This window comes from Bos mutus, chromosome 19 (genome assembly GCF_027580195.1).
Source record: "Bos mutus isolate GX-2022 chromosome 19, NWIPB_WYAK_1.1, whole genome shotgun sequence".
Lineage (NCBI taxonomy): Eukaryota > Metazoa > Chordata > Mammalia > Artiodactyla > Bovidae > Bos > Bos mutus.
In genome coordinates this window covers 12,264,469-12,283,687 of record NC_091635.1, presented here as the reverse complement: position 1 = coordinate 12,283,687, position 19,219 = coordinate 12,264,469, and the positions used below count along the sequence as shown (strand labels likewise).

The window sequence follows — 19,219 nt, the reverse complement described above, 5'->3', positions numbered from 1 at the left end:
CTCCTTGGGGTGGCAGCTGAGCGTGGGAGGGAGGAGCTTGGGCTGTTGGACCCATGGAGGAGAAGCGGGGTCTGTGCTGCCCTGAGGGAAAGGGCCGAGCATGAAATTGCAGCAGGAAAGACAAGATGTTAGAATAGCATGAGGCACCGATGCTCAGGGCAGAGCAGTTCTTCACCTGTCACAGGAACAAATTCCCACAGACTCTCGGTCTAGAGACCAAACAACCCACAGACCAAAGTGGAAGGGCTGGAACCTCTGAGGGTAGCAATGGAGAAAATCCATCGTTAGAAGTCCTTACAGTCTGGCCCGACATCCAGGCTCTGCGTAGACCCTCTGGGCCACCTGGATGGAGCTATTTCTTTGAGTTTCTGTTTGCAGATGTTTTCAAAAGGGAAGAGTAACACTTCCTGCCTGCCGGGATGGTGGTGCACATTGCCTAGTGCCTAGTAAAAGCAGCAATTGTTAACTGCTGCTGTGTTGATGGTGCTCGGGTAGATGATGTGTGCAAGGGGTGTGCATGAACTTGCACACGTGTGCACACGGGGAGCGAGGACAGTGGGGGGGACACACACCTGCCATGTGCTCTTGTGTGAGGAATGGGGGTGGGCAAGGACCCAGGGAGGCCGCCTTTTCCAGCCCCATGGGTGTCATCTCCTGGAGCCTCCCTTTGGAGAGGAAAAGGGAGGGAAGTGAGAAAGGGAGTGTTCAGATGTGTTCCTCACTGGCTGTGTCGCACACAACCAGCCCCACCCCAACAGGACTCCAGGGGACAGAACAGGAGTGTATTCTCAGGCACCCAAAGCACACACCCAGCATATGTATAGGAGCATCAGGACCCGGCCCAGGATCAGGGCAGCATCCGAGGGGCGGCAGTGGATTTACACACACAGCCCAGCAGAATCCACTCCAAGTGTGTGCAGAAGTGAACTCACACTCATTCCATCATTGCCACCACTGATGGAGAGAGGGTGAGGTTCATGCCAAACCATTGCTGAGTCCGAGGGGGTGCCATGGCACCTGCCAACGTCACAGGCTGGGTGTGAGTTCATGGGAGATTTACACATGCCAGCCTCGAAAGCCGGCCCTGCCGTGACCAGGCTTGCTGCCACCCTCGTTGCAGCGACCTCCCAAGTCACCCTCGGGCCCAGAAAGTGCGAACAGGAGCAGCGTCCGGTCCACCTCCTCATCCCAGTGCCCAGCTCTGGGCCTGGCACAAAGCAGATGTTGGTGAATGAACGTCTGGCTGAATGAATGAACAAATGACTAACGCCCACTCCCTCACACCCCGGACTACACGGCCTGGGTCTGGGGGAGGGCAGAGCCCTGGGGACCGCAGAAGAGCACCCCCCCTTTCAGACCTCGGCCCCTGAGGCGCTGCTTCCCAGGGTCCGGGAGGGGGAGGGGGCGGGACTGCTCACAAGCCGGTGCAGAGCGGAGCACCCCTCCTTCCCCAGAAGAAATCTGGGTCTCCTGCCTGAGCTGGGGGGGGGGGGGTGGGGGGGGTTGTCGCGCCCTGGATAGCGAGAGCGGCAGGACAAGGGGGCGCGTCCTGGTTGGCGCTGGGGTTGGGCGAGGGGCGTGGGATAGAGCTGCAGCCGCGGGACCTCGCCTTCGTTCCCCGCGCCCGGGTCTGCCCAGGGTCTCGGGAGGGTGGCGATCGTTCCCCTCCGCCGGGCCGGGCAGGGGCGCCGCGGACCTAGCCCTTTCCAGAGGGGCGGTGGCGAGGGGACGCGGTGTCCCACGAGGTGACCGGGGGCGCAGGAAGGACGCGGGGCGCGCGGAGCCCCCTCTCCACGCTCCCAGGGGGCCGGCCGCGCCGCCGCCCGCTCGGCCCGCCTAGAACCTCCGCCCACCTGCGCCGGGGGCTCACCTGAACAGGCAGCCCCCCCACCTCAAGCCGCGCGAGTCCCTCCCCCAGCCGGCGGCCCGGCCCTCCCGGCGCCCGCCCTCACCTGCACGGCCCGCCTTGGCCATGGCCCGGGCGGCGGGCTCCGGCGGCGCTGCGCGCGCTCCTCGCGGCTCCCAGCCCGGTCCCGGCCGCCCAGCCGCCTCCGGCCGCGAGCGGACTCCGAGCGCCGCGCCCCGCGCCCCCGCCCCGCTCGCCGCGGCCGCCGCCACCGCAGCCGCCGCCGCCTCGCCGCTCCCTCCCGCTCCCTTAAAGGCGCCGAGCGGCGGCCGCGCCGGCCCCCCCGCGCTGCCGGGGAGGGACTGACGGAGGAAGGCGCCCAACGCCGCCCCCGCGGGCCCGCACCCCCGCCCGGGGCCGCGGCCGCCGCTCCAACACGCTCCGCTCCGAGTCCCGGACGGGCGCGGAGACGCGGAGACACTGCGGTCCGGGCGGAGATGGGCACGCGGACCGGGAGTCGTGGGCGAGAGCCACGGAGACTGGGCGCTAGAGACACCTCTGCGGCCGAAACACCGACGGGAGAGGGGGAGAGAAATTTGGAGCAGACTCGAGACCCTGGCACCTGGAGAGTGACAGAGAACAGAGAGGAGAGACAGAAAGGAAGAAAGGACCTGGGGAGGTTCCCGGGAAGCCAAGAGGGAGGTGGCTCCAGGGATAGGAGACGAGATGGACCCTCCATCAGCCCCCACTCCATGGAATCGTTTTCTAGGATCCAGAACCTGGGTGTAAACTAGCCTCAGAGGGGAAGGGATTTCTGTGCCCTTAGCTCTAAAGGAAAGTGTAAAAACACATGCAGAGCCCCCCTGGGATTCCAGGCTGGAACAGTTTGGGGAGGCCAGGAGCCTAGCGGTGAGCAATAGTCCCCCTTCGCTTCCCAAACCTGGGGGGCAGACATCCTGGTAAACAGGCCCAGCAGAGGTTGGGGAGGTTGGTGTTGTAGCTTCTGCCTGGTGGTGGCCAGGGATTCACGGTCCAGCCCTAAAAGGGGATGAGAGAAGCCCAGTTGTCTCGGTGGCACTTGGGGGATAGCCAGATGGGAGGCCCAGGGGAGAGAGCAGTCTTATCCCTAGCCCAGGGCTGGGCCAGATCCATGGGCCCAACAGATGGCTGACCAGGCTCTGGCAGCTCCCAACACCCCCATAGCCGGCTGCCGGGCTCTCTGCTGCTGGAGAGGGCTGGGGGTATCTGTTCTCAGGTGATTTTTCAACCCCCAAGCTAAGCTCCCTTGGGAAGATGCTTTCGGCTTCCTTCTGAGGAACCAGAAAGGGCTAAAACCCAGTTGCAACCTGTAGCCAATCTCCCCACCCACCCGGTCCCACTCCTGCTGTCCACGGAAAAGAATAATTCCATGCTCAGGCTAGCCATGGTCCCAACTCCAGGGTCCCATTAACCCGTCTATAGAAACAGGGCACATGTGGGGCTAAAAGGGTCCTCAGTGGGCATTTGGCCCAGCATTGACGCCTCACCCTGGGACTTTGTCTCCATCCACAGGATCCCCCTCAAGTGGCCCTTCAGCTGCTGGTTTATTACATCCAAGGACCAGGAGCTCAGTATCTCAAACAAGAGTTTTTCCATCTTTGGACACTGCTGATCGTGGGAATGTTTCCCTTTGTTTTAGCTGAAATCTGCAGGTTGTATGACCCCACCCCCAGTGGGTCCTTCTGGGACCTCATTCAACCAAACCAAGGACAATCTGTCCAAACCACCTAGTGTCGCTTCACCAAAGGAACCAACCAGCCTGATTTGCCAGAGACCCCTGGTTTTAGCACTGAAAGTCACGTATCCCAAGAAGTCTCTCAGGCCCCAGAGTGCTGGATCTTGGAACCAGACAGCAGTGCTGACCAATAGACAGAATTTCAGCAGCTCTGAGGTTGTAGCCAGAGCTCTTGGCCAGCATGCGCCATCCGTCAGCAGCTGGGAGCATGTGAGTGAATCCCTGCAGCCTTTCCCCATTACTCAGGCGTGGTGGGGGTAGACTTAGCCATGCGTGGGCAGGCGGTATGCTCAGGGCTTTACATTTATCATGTCATTTAACCCTCAGGCACTCCCTATATAATATCCTCGGATGTCTTATATTATGCCCAGTTTACACATAAGGAAGGGCTTCCCTGGTGGCTCAGTGGTGAAGCATCTAACTGCAATACAGGAGACATGGGTTTGATCCCTGGGTTGGGAAGATCCCCTGGAGAAGGAAATGGCAACCCACTCCAGTATTCTTGCTGGGAAAATGCCATGGGCAGGGGAGCCTGAAGGGCTACAGTCTATGAGGTCTCAAAGAGTCAGACACAACTTAGAGACTGAGCATGTAACACACACAAGGAAAGGGAGGCTGAGAAATTTCGGTGCTTAGTTTAGAGCCTGTGTTCTGTCCCTTGGGCTCGACTGTCTTCACCCTTCCCTGCAGGTGGGGCACAGTCAGAAACCTGACTGCTTGGACCATGTCCAGGTTTGGCCACCTGCTCTGTGGGTGTGAGTTGTCACAGGGGAACAATAAAGTGGCCTCAGAGCAGACACACCTGGGCCCGAGCACCTCCCGGGACCCTTGGCTCACAGCGGCAGCAGTGACCACAGCCTAGCAGGGACCCTGCTTCCAGGCAGCACCTCGCATGTGTGTGCGTGCATGCATGCGTGTGTGTGTGTGTGTGTGTGAATGCATAGGCAAAGACATCATGCATTCTGAGGTGGGCACTAAGACCCCTCCCACCACTCCATGCAGTCACCACAAATCCTTGCAGGGGAGTGTGGCGGGTAAGGGGATGCGCCAAGTTGATGGGAATGACAGAAATCATCTAGCCAGACCCTCCTCCATGTCCCCATTTCTCAGATGGGAAGGCAGTAGGCCAGAGGTGAAGGAGACTTTGCCACATGACAACCCACTTCCAGGCTCCATTCATGGCTTCCCCACTTCCAACCTCCGCCACAGTCCCAGCCCCAACATGAAGATCAGTGTTGCTGTGTGGCTCTGGAGTTCAACAGGGAATGTGGGGCCCTGGCCCCCCAGGGCAGCTCCCGAATGTGCTGGCTGTGACCTGCTGGCCCTGCCTTCAGACAGCAAACACATCAGGACACAAGGCCATTAGATTAACTGGTGGGAGTTAACTTCCTGCGTCAGAAGACTCGTCCTTAATTGAAGAAAGGAGTAACTAGCAATTTAGAGACGCTGACCTCGGCTGCCTGCAGAATAGAGAAGCCAGAGTCAGTCAGGGCTCCCAGCTCTGCAACCGAGAGAAGGTGTCAGAGTTCCAGACAGGATCCTTCCTCTGGGACCTGCTTCCCAGGCCCTTTCCCCTGCCTACCATCTGGTCAGCTGGTGCCTCTGGACTCCCAGGTGCCCCCAGGCTCAGCCAAGCTTGCCAGCCCAGAGAACTAGGGGAAAGGTGCAGAGGCCAGTGCTGCCTGTTCCCCAGGAGAACATGAGCACAGATGTGGACACAGCAGAGGGCTTCAGGCAGGTGGTGAGTGGGAGATGGCCGGGGAGACTCCTCTACACCATAGACGGAAGACCTGGGTGTCCATCCTGGGGAGCGGTTGCCAAGGCACTTGGACAGGTAAGTGACCGTCAACAGGAGCCAGTGTGGCCCTATGGAAAGGTAGCCACACCAGGTTATAATTATTTTCGGACACATGGCAGCTGGTGGACTTCGGTATTGCCGTGCCTGCTGGGCCTGGCATGGCCGCTGCCCAGCTTTCTGATGGTGACTTGTGGACAGTATGGGGGTCAGCAGCAGGACAATGGGCTGGTTAAGTGACTTACTCCTGTCCACTGCTGATGGATGCTTGCAGAAGGAAGCCTGGAGCAGGACTAGGGCCAGTTCAAGCCCGGCAGCAACGGTGCCCACCACACTGAGTCCCCCAGCCTCTACCAGTTTCACAGGATCCTCTCTCACTGGAACCGCTGGAAATACCTTCCAGCTCTGTCTCCTGGCCTGGCTCTCCCCTTCTTGGCCCCCTCCTCACTGGTTCCATGCTTTTTTTTTTTTTAATTCAAAGTCTTTATTGAATGTGTTACAATATTGCTTCTGTTTAATGTTCTGACTTTTTGGCCAAGAGGCTTGTGGGATCTTATCTCCCTGACCAGGGATCGAAGCCGCAGCCCCTGCTTTGGAAAGCTAAATCTTAACCGCTGGGCCGCTAGGGAAGTCCCTGGTTCCCACACTTTAAAGAACCTAAGTGGTTGTTCACTGCCATGAGGATCGCCTCCAATCACAAAAGCAACCTTAGGAACAGATGCTCTTCTCTGGAACCTTCTAGAACAGCTGGGTGGGGCTGGTTTGTCCTCACTATTGCGTTCTCTCACCTGGCTGCCCCCAATTCATCCGGGACACTGGAGAGAATGTGCTTTTTTTTTTTTTTAATTTTATTTTATTTTTAAACTTTACATAATTGTATTAGTTTTGCCAAATATCAAAATGAATCCATCACAGGTATACATGTGCTCCCCATCCTGAACCCTCCTCCCTCCTCCCTCCCCATACCATCCCTCTGGGTCGTCCCAGTGCACTAGCCCTAAGCATCCAGTATCGTGCATTGAACCTGGACTGGCATCTCGTTTCATACATGATATTTTACATGTTTCAATGCCATTCTCCCAAATCTTCCCAACCTCTCCCTCTCCCACAGAGTCCATAAGACTGTTCCATACATCAGCGTCACTTTTGCTGTCTCGCATAATCGGGTTATTGTTACCATCTTTCTAAATTCCATATATATGCGTTAGTATACTGTATTGGTGTTTTTCCTTCTGGCTTACTTCACTCTGTATAATAGGCTCCAGTTTCATCCACCTCATTAGAACTGATTCAAATGTATTCTTTTTAATGGCTGAGTAATACTCCATTGTGTATATGTACCACAGCTTTCTTATCCATTCATCTGCTGATGGACATCTAGGTTGCTTCCATGTCCTGGCTATTATAAACAGTGCTTGGTGAACATTGGGGTACACGTGTCTCTTTCCTTCTGGTTTCCTCAGTGTGTATGCCCAGCAGTGGGATTGCTGGATCATAAGGCAGTTCTATTTCCAGTTTTTTAAGGAATCTCCACACTGTTCTCCATAGTGGCTGTACTAGTTTGCATTCCCACCAACAGTGTAAGAGGGTTCCCTTTCCTCCACACCCTCTCCAACATTTATTATTTGTAGACTTTTGGATCGCAGCCAGAATGTGCTTTTGCATCCAGAACTCTCCTTCTTGCTGGGAGCTGTGGCTTATCTAGTCCGTGCTTCCGCCTCCAACCTCAAGAAACGTTAGGACTCTGCCTGTCCCCTTTCCTGCTACATCAGGAACTGCAGCCTCATGTTCACAGCAAATGCTGTAAAGGAAGCATTGGATCAGCAAGGGTCTCATCTGCCTCTCCCTGCAGAGGCACAGAGGCAGGGAGATTCCCTTAGGATCAACACAAGTGACCTTTTAGGTGAGTGCCAGACCCCAGGTATAAGAACCTCTGGCTAGGACAGAACCTCACCCAGCAGACCAAGCCAAATGCTCCTCCTTTACATACACCATGGTCCACCCCACGCCCACAAGAGGGTGGGGGGTGGGCTGCAAAATTTAGATGACATTCACATTCCTGAGTCCTCACGGGTTTTAAGAGATGCTTGGAGACATCTTGCAGAACCTGTTGAACTGATACCTTGCCTGATTTTTTGAGTGCTGAGATGAACTGAGGCTCCAGTCTAGATTTTATCTCATCAATTGCTGTTTCGCTGGCACCTCTCTTCTTCTGAGTGGGGCATGCCGGTAGATGGGATTTTGGAGAGAGTGTCTGGAGAGGCTGAGGGTAGGTGTTTTAAGAAAAGAGGTAAGCTGTTTGGAGGCAGAAAGAGGTGGCCGCTGCTGTAAGGAATGAGCTGATTTAAGAGGCTGCCCAATAGGTTAGCAGCGATTTATCTCTGAGTCTCCCGTTTGCAGTTGGAGCTGCATTTTGTGTTTGTTTGATGTCAAGTCTGTTGAGATTGGCCCCAAGCAAACCCAGTTGTCTTCAAGTTATATTTAGACCAAATACAAATGAAGAACTGGGTGAAAATCGAAAACACACTGCAAGAGTGGTCCTTGGAGTCTGCGCTCCTGCAAATATCCATCAGTACCCGGGGCCTGAAACAAGCTCTTACTGATCCGCCCACCTCAGCCCTGTTGCTCTCCTGCCCTGGCCCTGCACGTGACACTGTTTATATATGACAGATTCCAGTACGCAGAGAACCAAACACAGGTATAGATGATAAGGCCCTAAGGAGACAATAGATCAATCAGCCTGTGGGTCCTGATTACTAATGTAACTGTATTGACAAGACAGGAAATCGCAACCAGATTATGTGACTAGATTATGTAATAGACTGGCTTTATCAGCACCTAGTATTAGTAATAGATTACCTACACCTATTCACCTATTAGGGCTCTTGTATACCTCAGATACAACTTTCCTCTGGCTGCACTACTCCACGTCGTCCTTGCTCTGAACCTCCACAAGGTCCTAGCTCTGGCCATGCTGACCGAGGACCTGGACGGCAGTGCTGGAAGGTCCTGAGGGAATCATCTTGACCTGAACCATCTTTATCTGTTTTGTTTTCACCCAAGGTGCACCTCCTGCTGCTGCTGCTGCTGCTGCTGCTGCTGCTAAATCGCTTCAGTCGTGTCCGACTCTGGGCGACCCCAGAGACGGCAGCCCACCAGGTGCCCCCATCCCTGGGATTCTCCAGGCAAGAACACTGGAGTGGGTTGCCATTTCCTTCTATAATAAGATTGGTGTTTACGAGCTCATGGCATCTCCTAGCAGTCTGGGCAAAGTCTTTTTTTTTTTTTGGTCTCTTTTTGTCCTCATTCCCAGTCCATTCCTCTCCTCCAAATGCTTATGTTTTTCCAGTCTACCTTTAGAAGCTCTTCTGTCCGTTTAACCTGAGCGTTATATACCTGCATGTGTGCATGCTCAGTTGCTTCAGTCGTGTCTGACTCTTTGCCACTCTATGGACTGTAGCCCACCAGGTCCTCTGTCCCTGGGATTCTCCAGGCAAGAATACTGGAGTGGGTTGCCATGCCATCCTCCCGGGGACCTTCCCAACCCAGGGATCAAACCCTCAGGTTTCTTGCGTCTCCTGCATTGGCCCTATATACCTGCGTGGATGTATTTAAAACTTTCCATAAGGGCACCATGGCTAGCTGGTTCTGCTTCTTACTTCCCCCCTTAATATTGTTTTTAGATCTGTTCACACTGATAGTGGTAGGTTTGGCCGGTTCCTTTCGATGATAGTGTTTCATAGTGTGGTAAGACCTCGCCTTGTATTCCCTCATCCCCTCTTGATGGGCATTTAGTTTTCACAGCTCCTCGCTGCTACAAATACTGCTGCAACAAACATCCCCTTGTGCTTCTTGGGTTTCTGTGTTGGAGATTCTCCAGGGCACATGCACAGCACAGGAGCCCTAGGGCCACTGTGAACACATAGATTCCCCAAATCATGGCAACAGCAAGCTGCTCTGAGAGAGCGTGTTCTGCCAGTGCCCCATCCCATAATAGTAAAATGGAGGCCAAAACAGGGAAAAGGACTTGTCCTAGTTTAGAACCGGAGGCTCCATCCGCTCAGAACACTCCACAAAGCCAGCAGGACGGCCGCAGCCTCGCTGAGCTGGAAGCTCAGCCTGTGATAGCAGTTTTCTCTCTCTCCTCCAGATCGAAGCAGGGTGGTACCCACCACACACCTCCCTAGGAGGTGATGGAAAAGGAGGGGGGTGGTCTGAGCTGAAGTCAGCACAGAAAGGCCTCCTGTTCAACAGGAATAAATGCTGGCAGCCCCTGTGGCCCATGTGTGATTAAAACTCCCACTGCAGACCATGCCTCCTACCACTCTCTCTCTCTGCAGAGGCATCATCGGTATTTGTTGATACAGATATCAAAGTGTATTAGTCTTAACTCCCCAGAGAGGACCCCACACCAGCAGGGCTCAGATAACTGCTGAATAGAAGCCAAGACAGAGTCATTGTAGAGACTCGGAGAGAACTGCTAAGAAGGGGTCATTCTGTCCATCCTTCTGTCTCCAGACTTTGCTAAAACCTTCGGACCTCTCTGTTAGGCCAGCTGGGAAGCTCTTTACATCCACTCTGTTTCTCTCCAACAGTACAACAATAACAAGAGATACTTGCTGAGTGACTACTGTGTACCTGGAAGTATTTTAAGTGCTTTTCACGTGGTGCCTCATTTAATCCTTACAGCAATATAATGAGGGAGGCATTATTATCAGTTCAGTTCAGTCACTCAGTCATGTCCAACTCTTTGTGACCGCATGGACTGCAGCACGCCAGGCTTCCCTGTCCATCACCAACTCCCGGAGCTTGCTCAAACTCATGTCCATCAAGTTGGCGATGCCATTATCATAACCGTTCCCATTTCACAGATAAGAAACAGGCTCAGAGAGGCTAGGTATCTTTCTTTAGGTCACACAGCTAGTAAGTGATGGGCCAAGTATTCCAAACCAAGCCCTCTGATGTCTACAATTCTCTCCCTTAACCTCTACACAGAAGAAGATGAGAAATAAATAAGACAAAAGCCAGACACAGGAAGCTGAGATTCTGCCACTAAACTCCAGGTGCAGCCTCGGGCACCGTCCTTCTGTCTATGCTAGATTCTTACCCAGCATCTTTGCTGCTGGGCTCTGACTCTGTGGTTTTCCAAAGCCCACACTGGAGATGCTCTGGCAGGTGGAGAAGCTGAGTCAGCAGGACTCTCCAGGGCACTGATGCTGCAGCCTTGGCCAGGGCAGAAGCCTGCTGGGGCTATCAGTGCCTCCCTCCCCTGAGCTGCTGGCCCTGCATCCCAGGGCAGATCTCGTGGGTGGGCACTGCTGCAGCTCTCTATTCCTATTGGCATCTGAACACTTCTGGTCAGAATGACTCAAAGGCTGAATCTTACAAGGGTTCCAAAAGTGAATTGACTCCACTTATTAAAGATATACTAGATTACTCGCCCGAGTGAAAAGATGCTCGGGGGACTCTAGGCCTTTCTCGAAGACAGAAACATCCCTTTCGGAGCCGAATTGCTCCCCCCACCCTTGTCAACCATGGGGGGAGACATTGCACGGGGCAGGTGCCAATTAAATTACCGGCTGAAGGATCGCAGTCCATCAAGGAAACATTCAGGCCCAGAAGGACTTCGGGTGAATAAAGAGGCAGTTGTAGAAATTCCCTCTGGTTATTTTATGCAAATCCATTTCTAGAGGCAGGAAGGCAAAGACGGCAAGGAAAGGATTCACGGGAAGCTTTGACTTTCAGTCATGAAATGTGTAAGGAAGAGAGAGGGGGATGAGGGCACGTGGGATCCCAGCTCCCCAACTAAGGATGGAACCTGTATTCCCTGGAATGGAAGCACAGGGTCTTAACCACTGGACCGCCAGGGAAGTCCCCCAAATCACTGAGGAATTGGGGGCTGTGTCAGTTCATGGATGACATAAACTTTGCTGCTGCTGCTGTTTAATCACTTAACTCATGTCCAACTCTTTAAGACCCCGTGGACTGTAGCCCACCAGGTGCCTCTGTCCATGGGGATTCTCCAGGTAAGAATACTGGAGTGGGTTGCCATACCCTCCTCCAGGGGATCTTCCCCACCCAGGAATTGAACCTGAGTCTCCTGCATCTCCTGCATTGCAGGAGGATTGTTTACTGCTGAGCCACCAGGGAAGCCTGACAGAGCCCCTGCCATCCCACAAAAGCTCAATCCTGAAGACTTGCTGAAGTTAAGGGTTCCAGAACCTTCTGGAGAGCACTGCTTCTGCTGCCTAGAGCCATCTGCGACTGGAGTCCTCAGAACATGAGAGTCCTGGTGTGTCCCCTGCAGGAAACTGCAGGGAAGGGGCCAGATGACCTCACAAACATAAGGACGGCTGTCAGTCCTTCCGTAGTGCTTCTTAGTCCAGGCTGCTGCAGGCTATAACAGGATTTCAAATATTTCAATGTTAAGATATTTCATACTTAGAAAATAAGAACAACTATGATTTCCAGAGTTCCCGTTATATTTCAAGCTCTAGAAAGTAAAATTTAGCCACCTGGCCTGAGATTTGGTGCACCTCAACTTGGGGAGGTAGATTTCTGCTCCCCTCCCTACCGTGAGTTATTAGAGATTTCTGGGGTGGGGAAATGAGATCTTTTCCCCCATGCATCAAAAGGAACACAGGGACGTCCCTGGCAGTCCAGCGGTTAAGATTTCGCCTTCCTAGTACTTTGGCCACCTCATGCGAAGAGTTGACTCATTGGAAAAGACTCTGATGCTGGGAGGGATTGGGGGCAAGAGGAGAAGGGGACGACAGAGGATGAGATGGCTGGATGGCATCACTGACTCGATGGACGTGAGTCTCAGTGAACTCCGGGAGTTGGTGATGGACAGGGAGGCCTGGCGTGCTGCGATTCATGGGGTCGCAAAGAGTCAGACACGACTGAGCGACTGATCTGATCTGATCTGATGCAAGGTGTGCGGGTTCAATCCCTGGTCGGGGAGCTAAAATCCCACATGTCTCCTGACAAAGAAAACAAAACATAAAACAGAAGCAATATTGTAACATATTCAATAAAGACTTTAAAAATGGACCACATTTAAAAAAAAATCTTTTCAAAAAAGGAGGCACAGTCTTAAAAAGTTAGAGGAAGCAGTAGTGGAGGTAAAGAGACCCAATTCCACTACTGATTTTCTATAAGATCTGTGGTTCAGATGGTAAAGGATCCACTTGCAATGCGGGAGACCTGGATTCGATTCCTTGGTTAGGAAGATCCCCTGGAGGAGGGCATGGCAACCCACTCCAGTATTCTTGCCAGGAGAATCCCATGGACAGAGGAGCCTGGTGGGCTACAGTCCATGGGGTCGCAAAGAGTCGGACACGACTGAGTAACTAAGCACAAAGAGGGTGATAAACCTCCTCTGTCTACCTCGGAGTAAGAGGTTAGGAAAAGCTTTGTGATGGGACACTGCTTATATACAGACAGCTTCAGGAGGATGACAGGGGAAGAGGTCAGACCCAAAAATCATTCAGTTCAGGGTTCAGGCCCCATCCGAGCCTGCCTGGATCCCCCTGACATGACACCATAGGTGTGTGTATGTGTGCATATATATTCAATATATATATATATATGTATGTGTATGTGTGCATATGATATATATATATATATATATATATATATATATATACGTATGTGTATGTACTTGTGTTTGTATGTGTGTTTTTTGAGGCAAGAGTCCATGATTTTTTCCAGATTTTTGAATGGACTCTGACCCTTCAAAACAGCCCGAACTCCTATTTCAGTCAAGCCCTTTGTGCGGCTGAGGAAAGAGGCCCCCCGAGTTAGTGTGGAGAGACCAGGGTGTGTTGGTGTCTAAAGCTGTGAACGATTATATGAGTTAATTAAAAGCTTTGGCAGAGCTGAGCCGGCGTCCCTGTGCCCTCCCGCAGCAAGGTGGCCTTCTGCCATGCCCGCCACAGACAGGTCACAGGGCTGCGGCAGTGCCCGACCATGCGTGCGTCTCAGGGCCCAGCATGGAGTGAGGAGTGGGCCACCCAGCTGCCCCGCCTTCCCCAGGCAAGGACCACAGAATCAGCACCAACGGGAAAGCTATATCCCAGGGCCCAGCCCCGATTGTCCTCGAAAAGCCCCCACGGCTCAGCGGGCCCCACATCTGTTCCAAACATGCCTGGGATTTCTTTTTGACACAAAAGTAAATGTTGGCTGGAGAGCCACCTCCGTGCCTGACGAGGCTGCCGGCTTCTCATTGGAGGGCCTAGAGGAGACTCTGCAGGTCTTGGGATTGCCAAGACGCCTCCGTCACACTGAGCAGATATAAAATCCATTACCAGGAGCTAATAAGGGCGAGGAGGCCAGGCGGAGGACGTGCTGAGGGCACAGCAGGGGCCCTGGGCGGGTGGGGCTCCCTGGGGCTCCTTGGGCCACTGCTTAGGCTTCAGGATCTGCCCCTCTTGCAGCACGTCCAACGGATCCCCATTGTTCTCATTTCAATAGTTTGGGCAACTATTCTGTTTCTCATTCACTATAGAAGCCCGTCCCTGCAGACCTCTCGGCACATTTATTGCAAGGCTGGAATTTATGACGGATTGGATTTCAGAGGAGGGATTGATTAAATACAGATGGAGTGCTTGGCAGGGGCCTGGGGCTCCCAGTAGACTCCCCCATTTAGAAACAGAGTACAGATTTAGGCGGCTTGAGCAGGGGCAATCTGGGGCAAACGCTGCTTTCAAGGGAAGGGAAGGGAAGGGAAACTGCTTGTTTCAGTTCAAGGCATCTTCTCGAAGCCGGACAAAAATTCCTTGTTGAGAGGAGTCATGAGCTGCCGAGGTCACTCCCTACTGCCTCACATGCACTCAGTCTCGGGTCACACAGGCTCCCGGTGCAGGCATCTCAGCTCTGGCTAAACCCCTCTAGCACCTTACCCTAATCGCATTATATTCACCCATGCCCTCCCCCTTTGAGAGTTCAGTCCTTGCCCTGCTGTTCCCTCTGCCTGGAGGATCCTTCCCTCACTTCTATAATTACTAGAGTTTCAGTTATCTTTCAAGGGCGAATGCAAATACCACCTCCTCCATGAAGACAGCCAGGATCGCAACTGTCAATTAGTAAAAATGAATCCCTCCTTTCAGCACATACTCTGTTACTTTTCTGTTTCACCTTGGTTTTCATTCTGCCTTAGGAGGCTCTGTGCCTTAACTATCTGAATTTCTGTACATGTAGTGAACTTTGAATGAATATTAGTGCAAACAAAAATGAATTTTGTGATCTAGTCTTAAGAAGACATATTACATTGTTTTTTTTTTTTTCTTTTTTGCCACACCATTTAGCTTGTGGGATCTTTGTTCCCTGACCAGCATTTGAACCAAGGTCCTTGGCAGTGAGAGTGTGGATGCCAGGGCCCAGGGAGAGCCATTGCGGTATGGGGAACAGCCCAAATTTGTCATCAGACCTGGAACCACTTTCTAGCTGGGCATATCTCCATCTCACTTGGCTTCAGTTTCCTCTGTAAAAGGGGTTAATAATCTCTATTTCAGTTTAGTGTCAGTCGCTCAGTCCTATCCGACTCTTTGTGACCCCTGACTCCTGTAGCTACTTTTTGTAGCCTGCCTGACTCCTCTGTCCATGGAATTCTCCAGGCAAGAATAATGGAGTAGATTGCCATTCCCTTCTCCAGGGGATCTTCCTGACCCAGGGATCAAACCCGGGTCTCTTGCAGTGTGGGCAGATGCTTGACCACCTGAGCCATCAGGGAAGCCATGAGAATCAAACGAGATCGTGTAAATAAAGCCCCTAGTACCTGGTCAGCACTCAGTGGATTATCATCGAGGCTCTGTGGGTGGGGTTCTGGGCGGGTGGTTCAGGGCCCAGCAGGAGGGCAGGGAATGGAGACACAGAGACAAAAACTGAGGCAACAGCTCGACTCTGAGCAGTGGTGCTGCTGTGCTGGGCTGTGTCAGGAGGGTGGGAAATACATCTTAATCATCTTTGTACGCCCAGAGCAAACCGAGTGCCTGGCAGAGAGCAGGACCGTAACAAGTGTTTTTAAATGGAGATTTCACTTAAAATTATATCTACCAAGATTTTCTAGACTGTCTGAGAAACATCTGCTGGAGAGAAAGACCAAATGGTGTCACAGGATGGAAAGGTTACTAGATTTGAAGTTGAAGGAGGCAGATTGAGTTCTGGTCCATCACTGTGTGCCCGGAAGACATCTTCATTTCTGTAGACCTCAGTTTTTTCATCTGTAAAACAAGGCTGTTGAGACTTCCCTGGCAGTCCAGTGGTTAAGATTCCACGCTCCCAGTGCAGGCGGTTGTGAGTTCAATCCCTGGTCGGGGAATAAAGATCCTGCACGCTGCCTGGTGCAGCCAAAAAAAAAGAAAAAAGAGGATAAAACAAGGCTATTCATACTTTATCCGTCTGCTCCATAAGGGTGTGGTCTCTTTCAGAAGGTTTTGGGATCCCTAGAGCAAGCGTACAGGATCACTGTCCACGGTAATACAGTTAGTCCCATGGCCAAAGGGGACAGCTCTCTGAGGGGACCAGGGGACCAGCTGGAGAGGAAACCAGATGTGGTTCAGGGCAGCCATAGGTATGGCGAAGTGTCGCCGAGTGTTCAGCTTCAAGGCAAGAAGAGACACAGGGCTGTGAGTAGGAAGAACAACAGGAGCAAGGAGGCAAAGAAAGTACTTCAGAAAAAAGGCTATGAGAACAGCCAAAAGTTCCCCCTTTGTGATAAACCTAGCATTTACTATCTTCCGGGTGCTCTTTTCGATAGTCTACATGGATTATTTCCCTTAACATGAGTAGTATCCCTGGGTGGGGGCTACTGTTAGCCCCATTTTGCAGATTAGGAAACTAAGGGGCATGGGGGTCCTGGGAGATTTTAACTCACGGCTCACACTCTTCAGTAGTCTGTTACACAAAGCGGGATGGCTGCAGTGACTGAAAGAGAGAACGGATGTACCAAAAGGCATTTTGTGACTTGCAAAGTGCTGAGGAGATGTGGGATGGGGTCAAACCCCAGGTATTCACTTGACCTCCCGGCTGTGTTGGACAATCGTGGTTAAGGAGAATCACCGTTTCCTCCTGATCCTGGCCCTGGAGATTGGTCTTTAGGGGCCGTAAAGGCACGGGATCCGGTGGCCAGCCTCATCTCCCCAGCTCTCTGGGCTCCCAGCTTCCCATGCCATCTTGAGGAATCGTCTGCTGGGGGCCTCTAGAACCCAGCCCAGACTCAGGGAACCCTGGGGACCGCAGGATAGATGGCAGAGCCCAGGTGTCCAGGATCTGGTCACAGTGTGTTACAGAAGGGCACTGCTGCAATTCTCCTGTTCCCAAACAGGTTGCCAGGCGGGGACAGAGACAGAGTCGAGGTCTTCAGGGCCCCACCCAATGAGTGGCAGAAGTGTAGAACGGGTTTCTCGGCACAGGCACATGACTAGTGGGAGGCCTTGGGCTGACCTCACCCACACCCAAGCGAAGACAGAGGAATGGTGTGTAGGTGGAAGATTCCAGGGAGCCAAGCAGAGCAGAAGGGTGAGGTCCTAGGAGGGGGCAGTGAGGAAGGCTGGGAATAGGGGAGAGCAGGGAATGAGCAAGGTGAGAAGACACCCCCAGAGCAGGCATGGAAGGGCCTGGGGGAGGGTTGCAATGGAAGCAAAAGTGCCTGGGGAGGCAAAGGCTGTGACAGAAGGGGCTCTGGGGGAGGGTGACTTCTGGATCCAGAGTGGAATGAGAGGGCAGCAGCCCCTCCGGCAGCTCCCGGGAGAACCAGGGCTCAGGGAAGGGTAGCGGGTGCAGGTGTGGGACACATTTCATGGCAGTGGGACGTGGAGGGGCCTGACCTCTGGCCACACCCACTAGGGCATTGGTGGTGGGGGTGCCAGCAGGTTCGTGGCAGGAATGCATGGACTCAGCCACAGGAAAAAGTTCAGTTGGGTAGATGGTAAGTCAGTCAGAAAAGTTGGTGAGAAGCAGCAGATTTGGTTCAAGAATAATCGATCAGGGTTACTAAGCAGATGGGCCCAGAAACAGCTAAAGAGGACCCCAGGAAGAGCAGCAGATATAGGGGGTTTATCAGAGAAGGTGGGGGCAATTTGGGGGCTCCCTGCTCCAGGCTGAGGGTCTGAGGCCACACTTGAGGTCCTAGGAAGACCGGCGAGGCCAGAGCAGGCCCAGTGTTACAGAACAGGGCCCCCGGCAGGCTGGCGAGAGGGACTGAGAGCTGGAGCCACAGCGCAAGGTGGGGCCTGGCCACAGAGCCAGCCAGCCTAGGGCCATTAGCAGAGCTACGCACCGGGTCGGGGTGAGACCTGCCCTGATGGACCAGTTGATAGAGATCGCTTGGGGTCAGGCTGCAGCCCAAACTGGGATTTCCTGGGAAGATTATAGGAAACTCTCGAAATGCCTCAGACTCAGGATCTACAGTTCCTCACAGGCAGCATCCTACAGCAGGTCACCAAGAGTTAACAAAGATTTTCCTGGACACAGCAGAGATATGTGATAGAGCCCCCATCCCAAACCAAAACCTGAGGAAAAAGCATGCCTTCCTTAACTCAAAACAATTTACAGAGCACTACCTACCTGCTCCCAGGCTTCCCTGGAGGTTCTGAGGTAAAGAATCCACCTGCCAATGCAGCTGATGTGGGTTTGATCCCTGGGTTGAGAAGATCTCCTGGAGAAGGAAATGGCAACCCACTCCAGCCTTCTTGCCTGGGAAATTCAGAGGAAATGGACAGAGGAGCCTGGCAAGAGTCAGACACAACTTGGTGACAACTACATGGCTAGGCAGAGGCCTTGCCCTCAAGGAGCTGAACAGACAACAGGCAAACACGTTAACAGGTGAGACCCCCAGTGGCCAGGGCTGTGAAGCTGGACAGATCAGGGTGAGGAACACAGGAATTTCAGCATGTCTGTCCATTGGGACAGCCTATGTAACCCAGGAATACTACACTCATGCACTTCTCTGTTTCTGAAAAGAACACCTGGACAGGTCAGGAGAAAATTGGAGGGGACTAGAGAATGACCTAGACAGGACCAGCCTTTGCTCATGAACAAATGCTAGAGGTCTGGGATAATTGCAAGGCTGTACACAGGAAAATTTATATTTGAAGGATTCAACTTCCATTTTCAGATGAAAGTTTTAATTTCTTGTGGTTATTTTTGCATCTTCAAAGAATAAGCTTTGGCTCAGGAGGTTCGCTGTGGGCCAGGGTGGTGGAGTAGTGAGCAGACCCAGAAGCAGGTGTAAGCCTCACCCCCAGGCAGCAGAGACAGGGAGTAGGAGAGATGCTGGAAAGATCTGCAAACAAAGCAAAGGAGTCTGGACTCAACCCTATAGCAGACAGGACTTAGCAAAGGACTGCTCCAGACCACAGCGTCTGGAGGGGTGGCGTCACACGCTGAGCGCAGACAGGGAGATGTAGGAGGATGCATTCAAGTGAACTCTCAAAACTTCAACAACTATCTTTACAAGAGTAAGTAAACGAACCCATGCCCATGGCGTTGCTGAACATAGCTTGTTTGATCAGATTATCTCCCCATCCTGGGCCTCATTTGATTCATCTAAAAATGGGAATAATAATGGTATCCACCTCACAAGGATATGAGGATTAAATATATTAATACAGGGAAAGCATTTAGACTTATGGCTGGTACATAGTATGTGCTCAATAAATGTTAGCTTTCGTTATCATGTATTTCTTTCTGGGGGTGAATGAGAGGTGGCAAATAATCCACTATACTCATATTAAATATAAAAGTATTCTCAGTGGTTCCCGTAAATCCCACTTCACTTTGCCTGAGGGGGAAAAAGGATATG

General features: G+C 52.7%; 1 protein-coding gene across 2 annotated transcripts in view; it reads right to left on the bottom strand.

Annotated features, from left to right (window-relative positions):
* The window catches only part of PITPNM3 (PITPNM family member 3), a 97,228-nt gene extending 95,073 nt beyond the window's left edge, over positions 1-2,155 (bottom strand). For both annotated transcript variants that reach the window (XM_070389271.1, XM_070389272.1), the window contains exon 1: positions 1,953-2,155. In XM_070389271.1, the coding sequence (XP_070245372.1) occupies positions 1,953-1,974 (22 nt within the window). In that variant the 5' untranslated portion in view covers positions 1,975-2,155. The remainder of the gene's footprint in view (positions 1-1,952) is intronic.
* Positions 2,156-19,219: the final 17,064 nt, after the last annotated feature.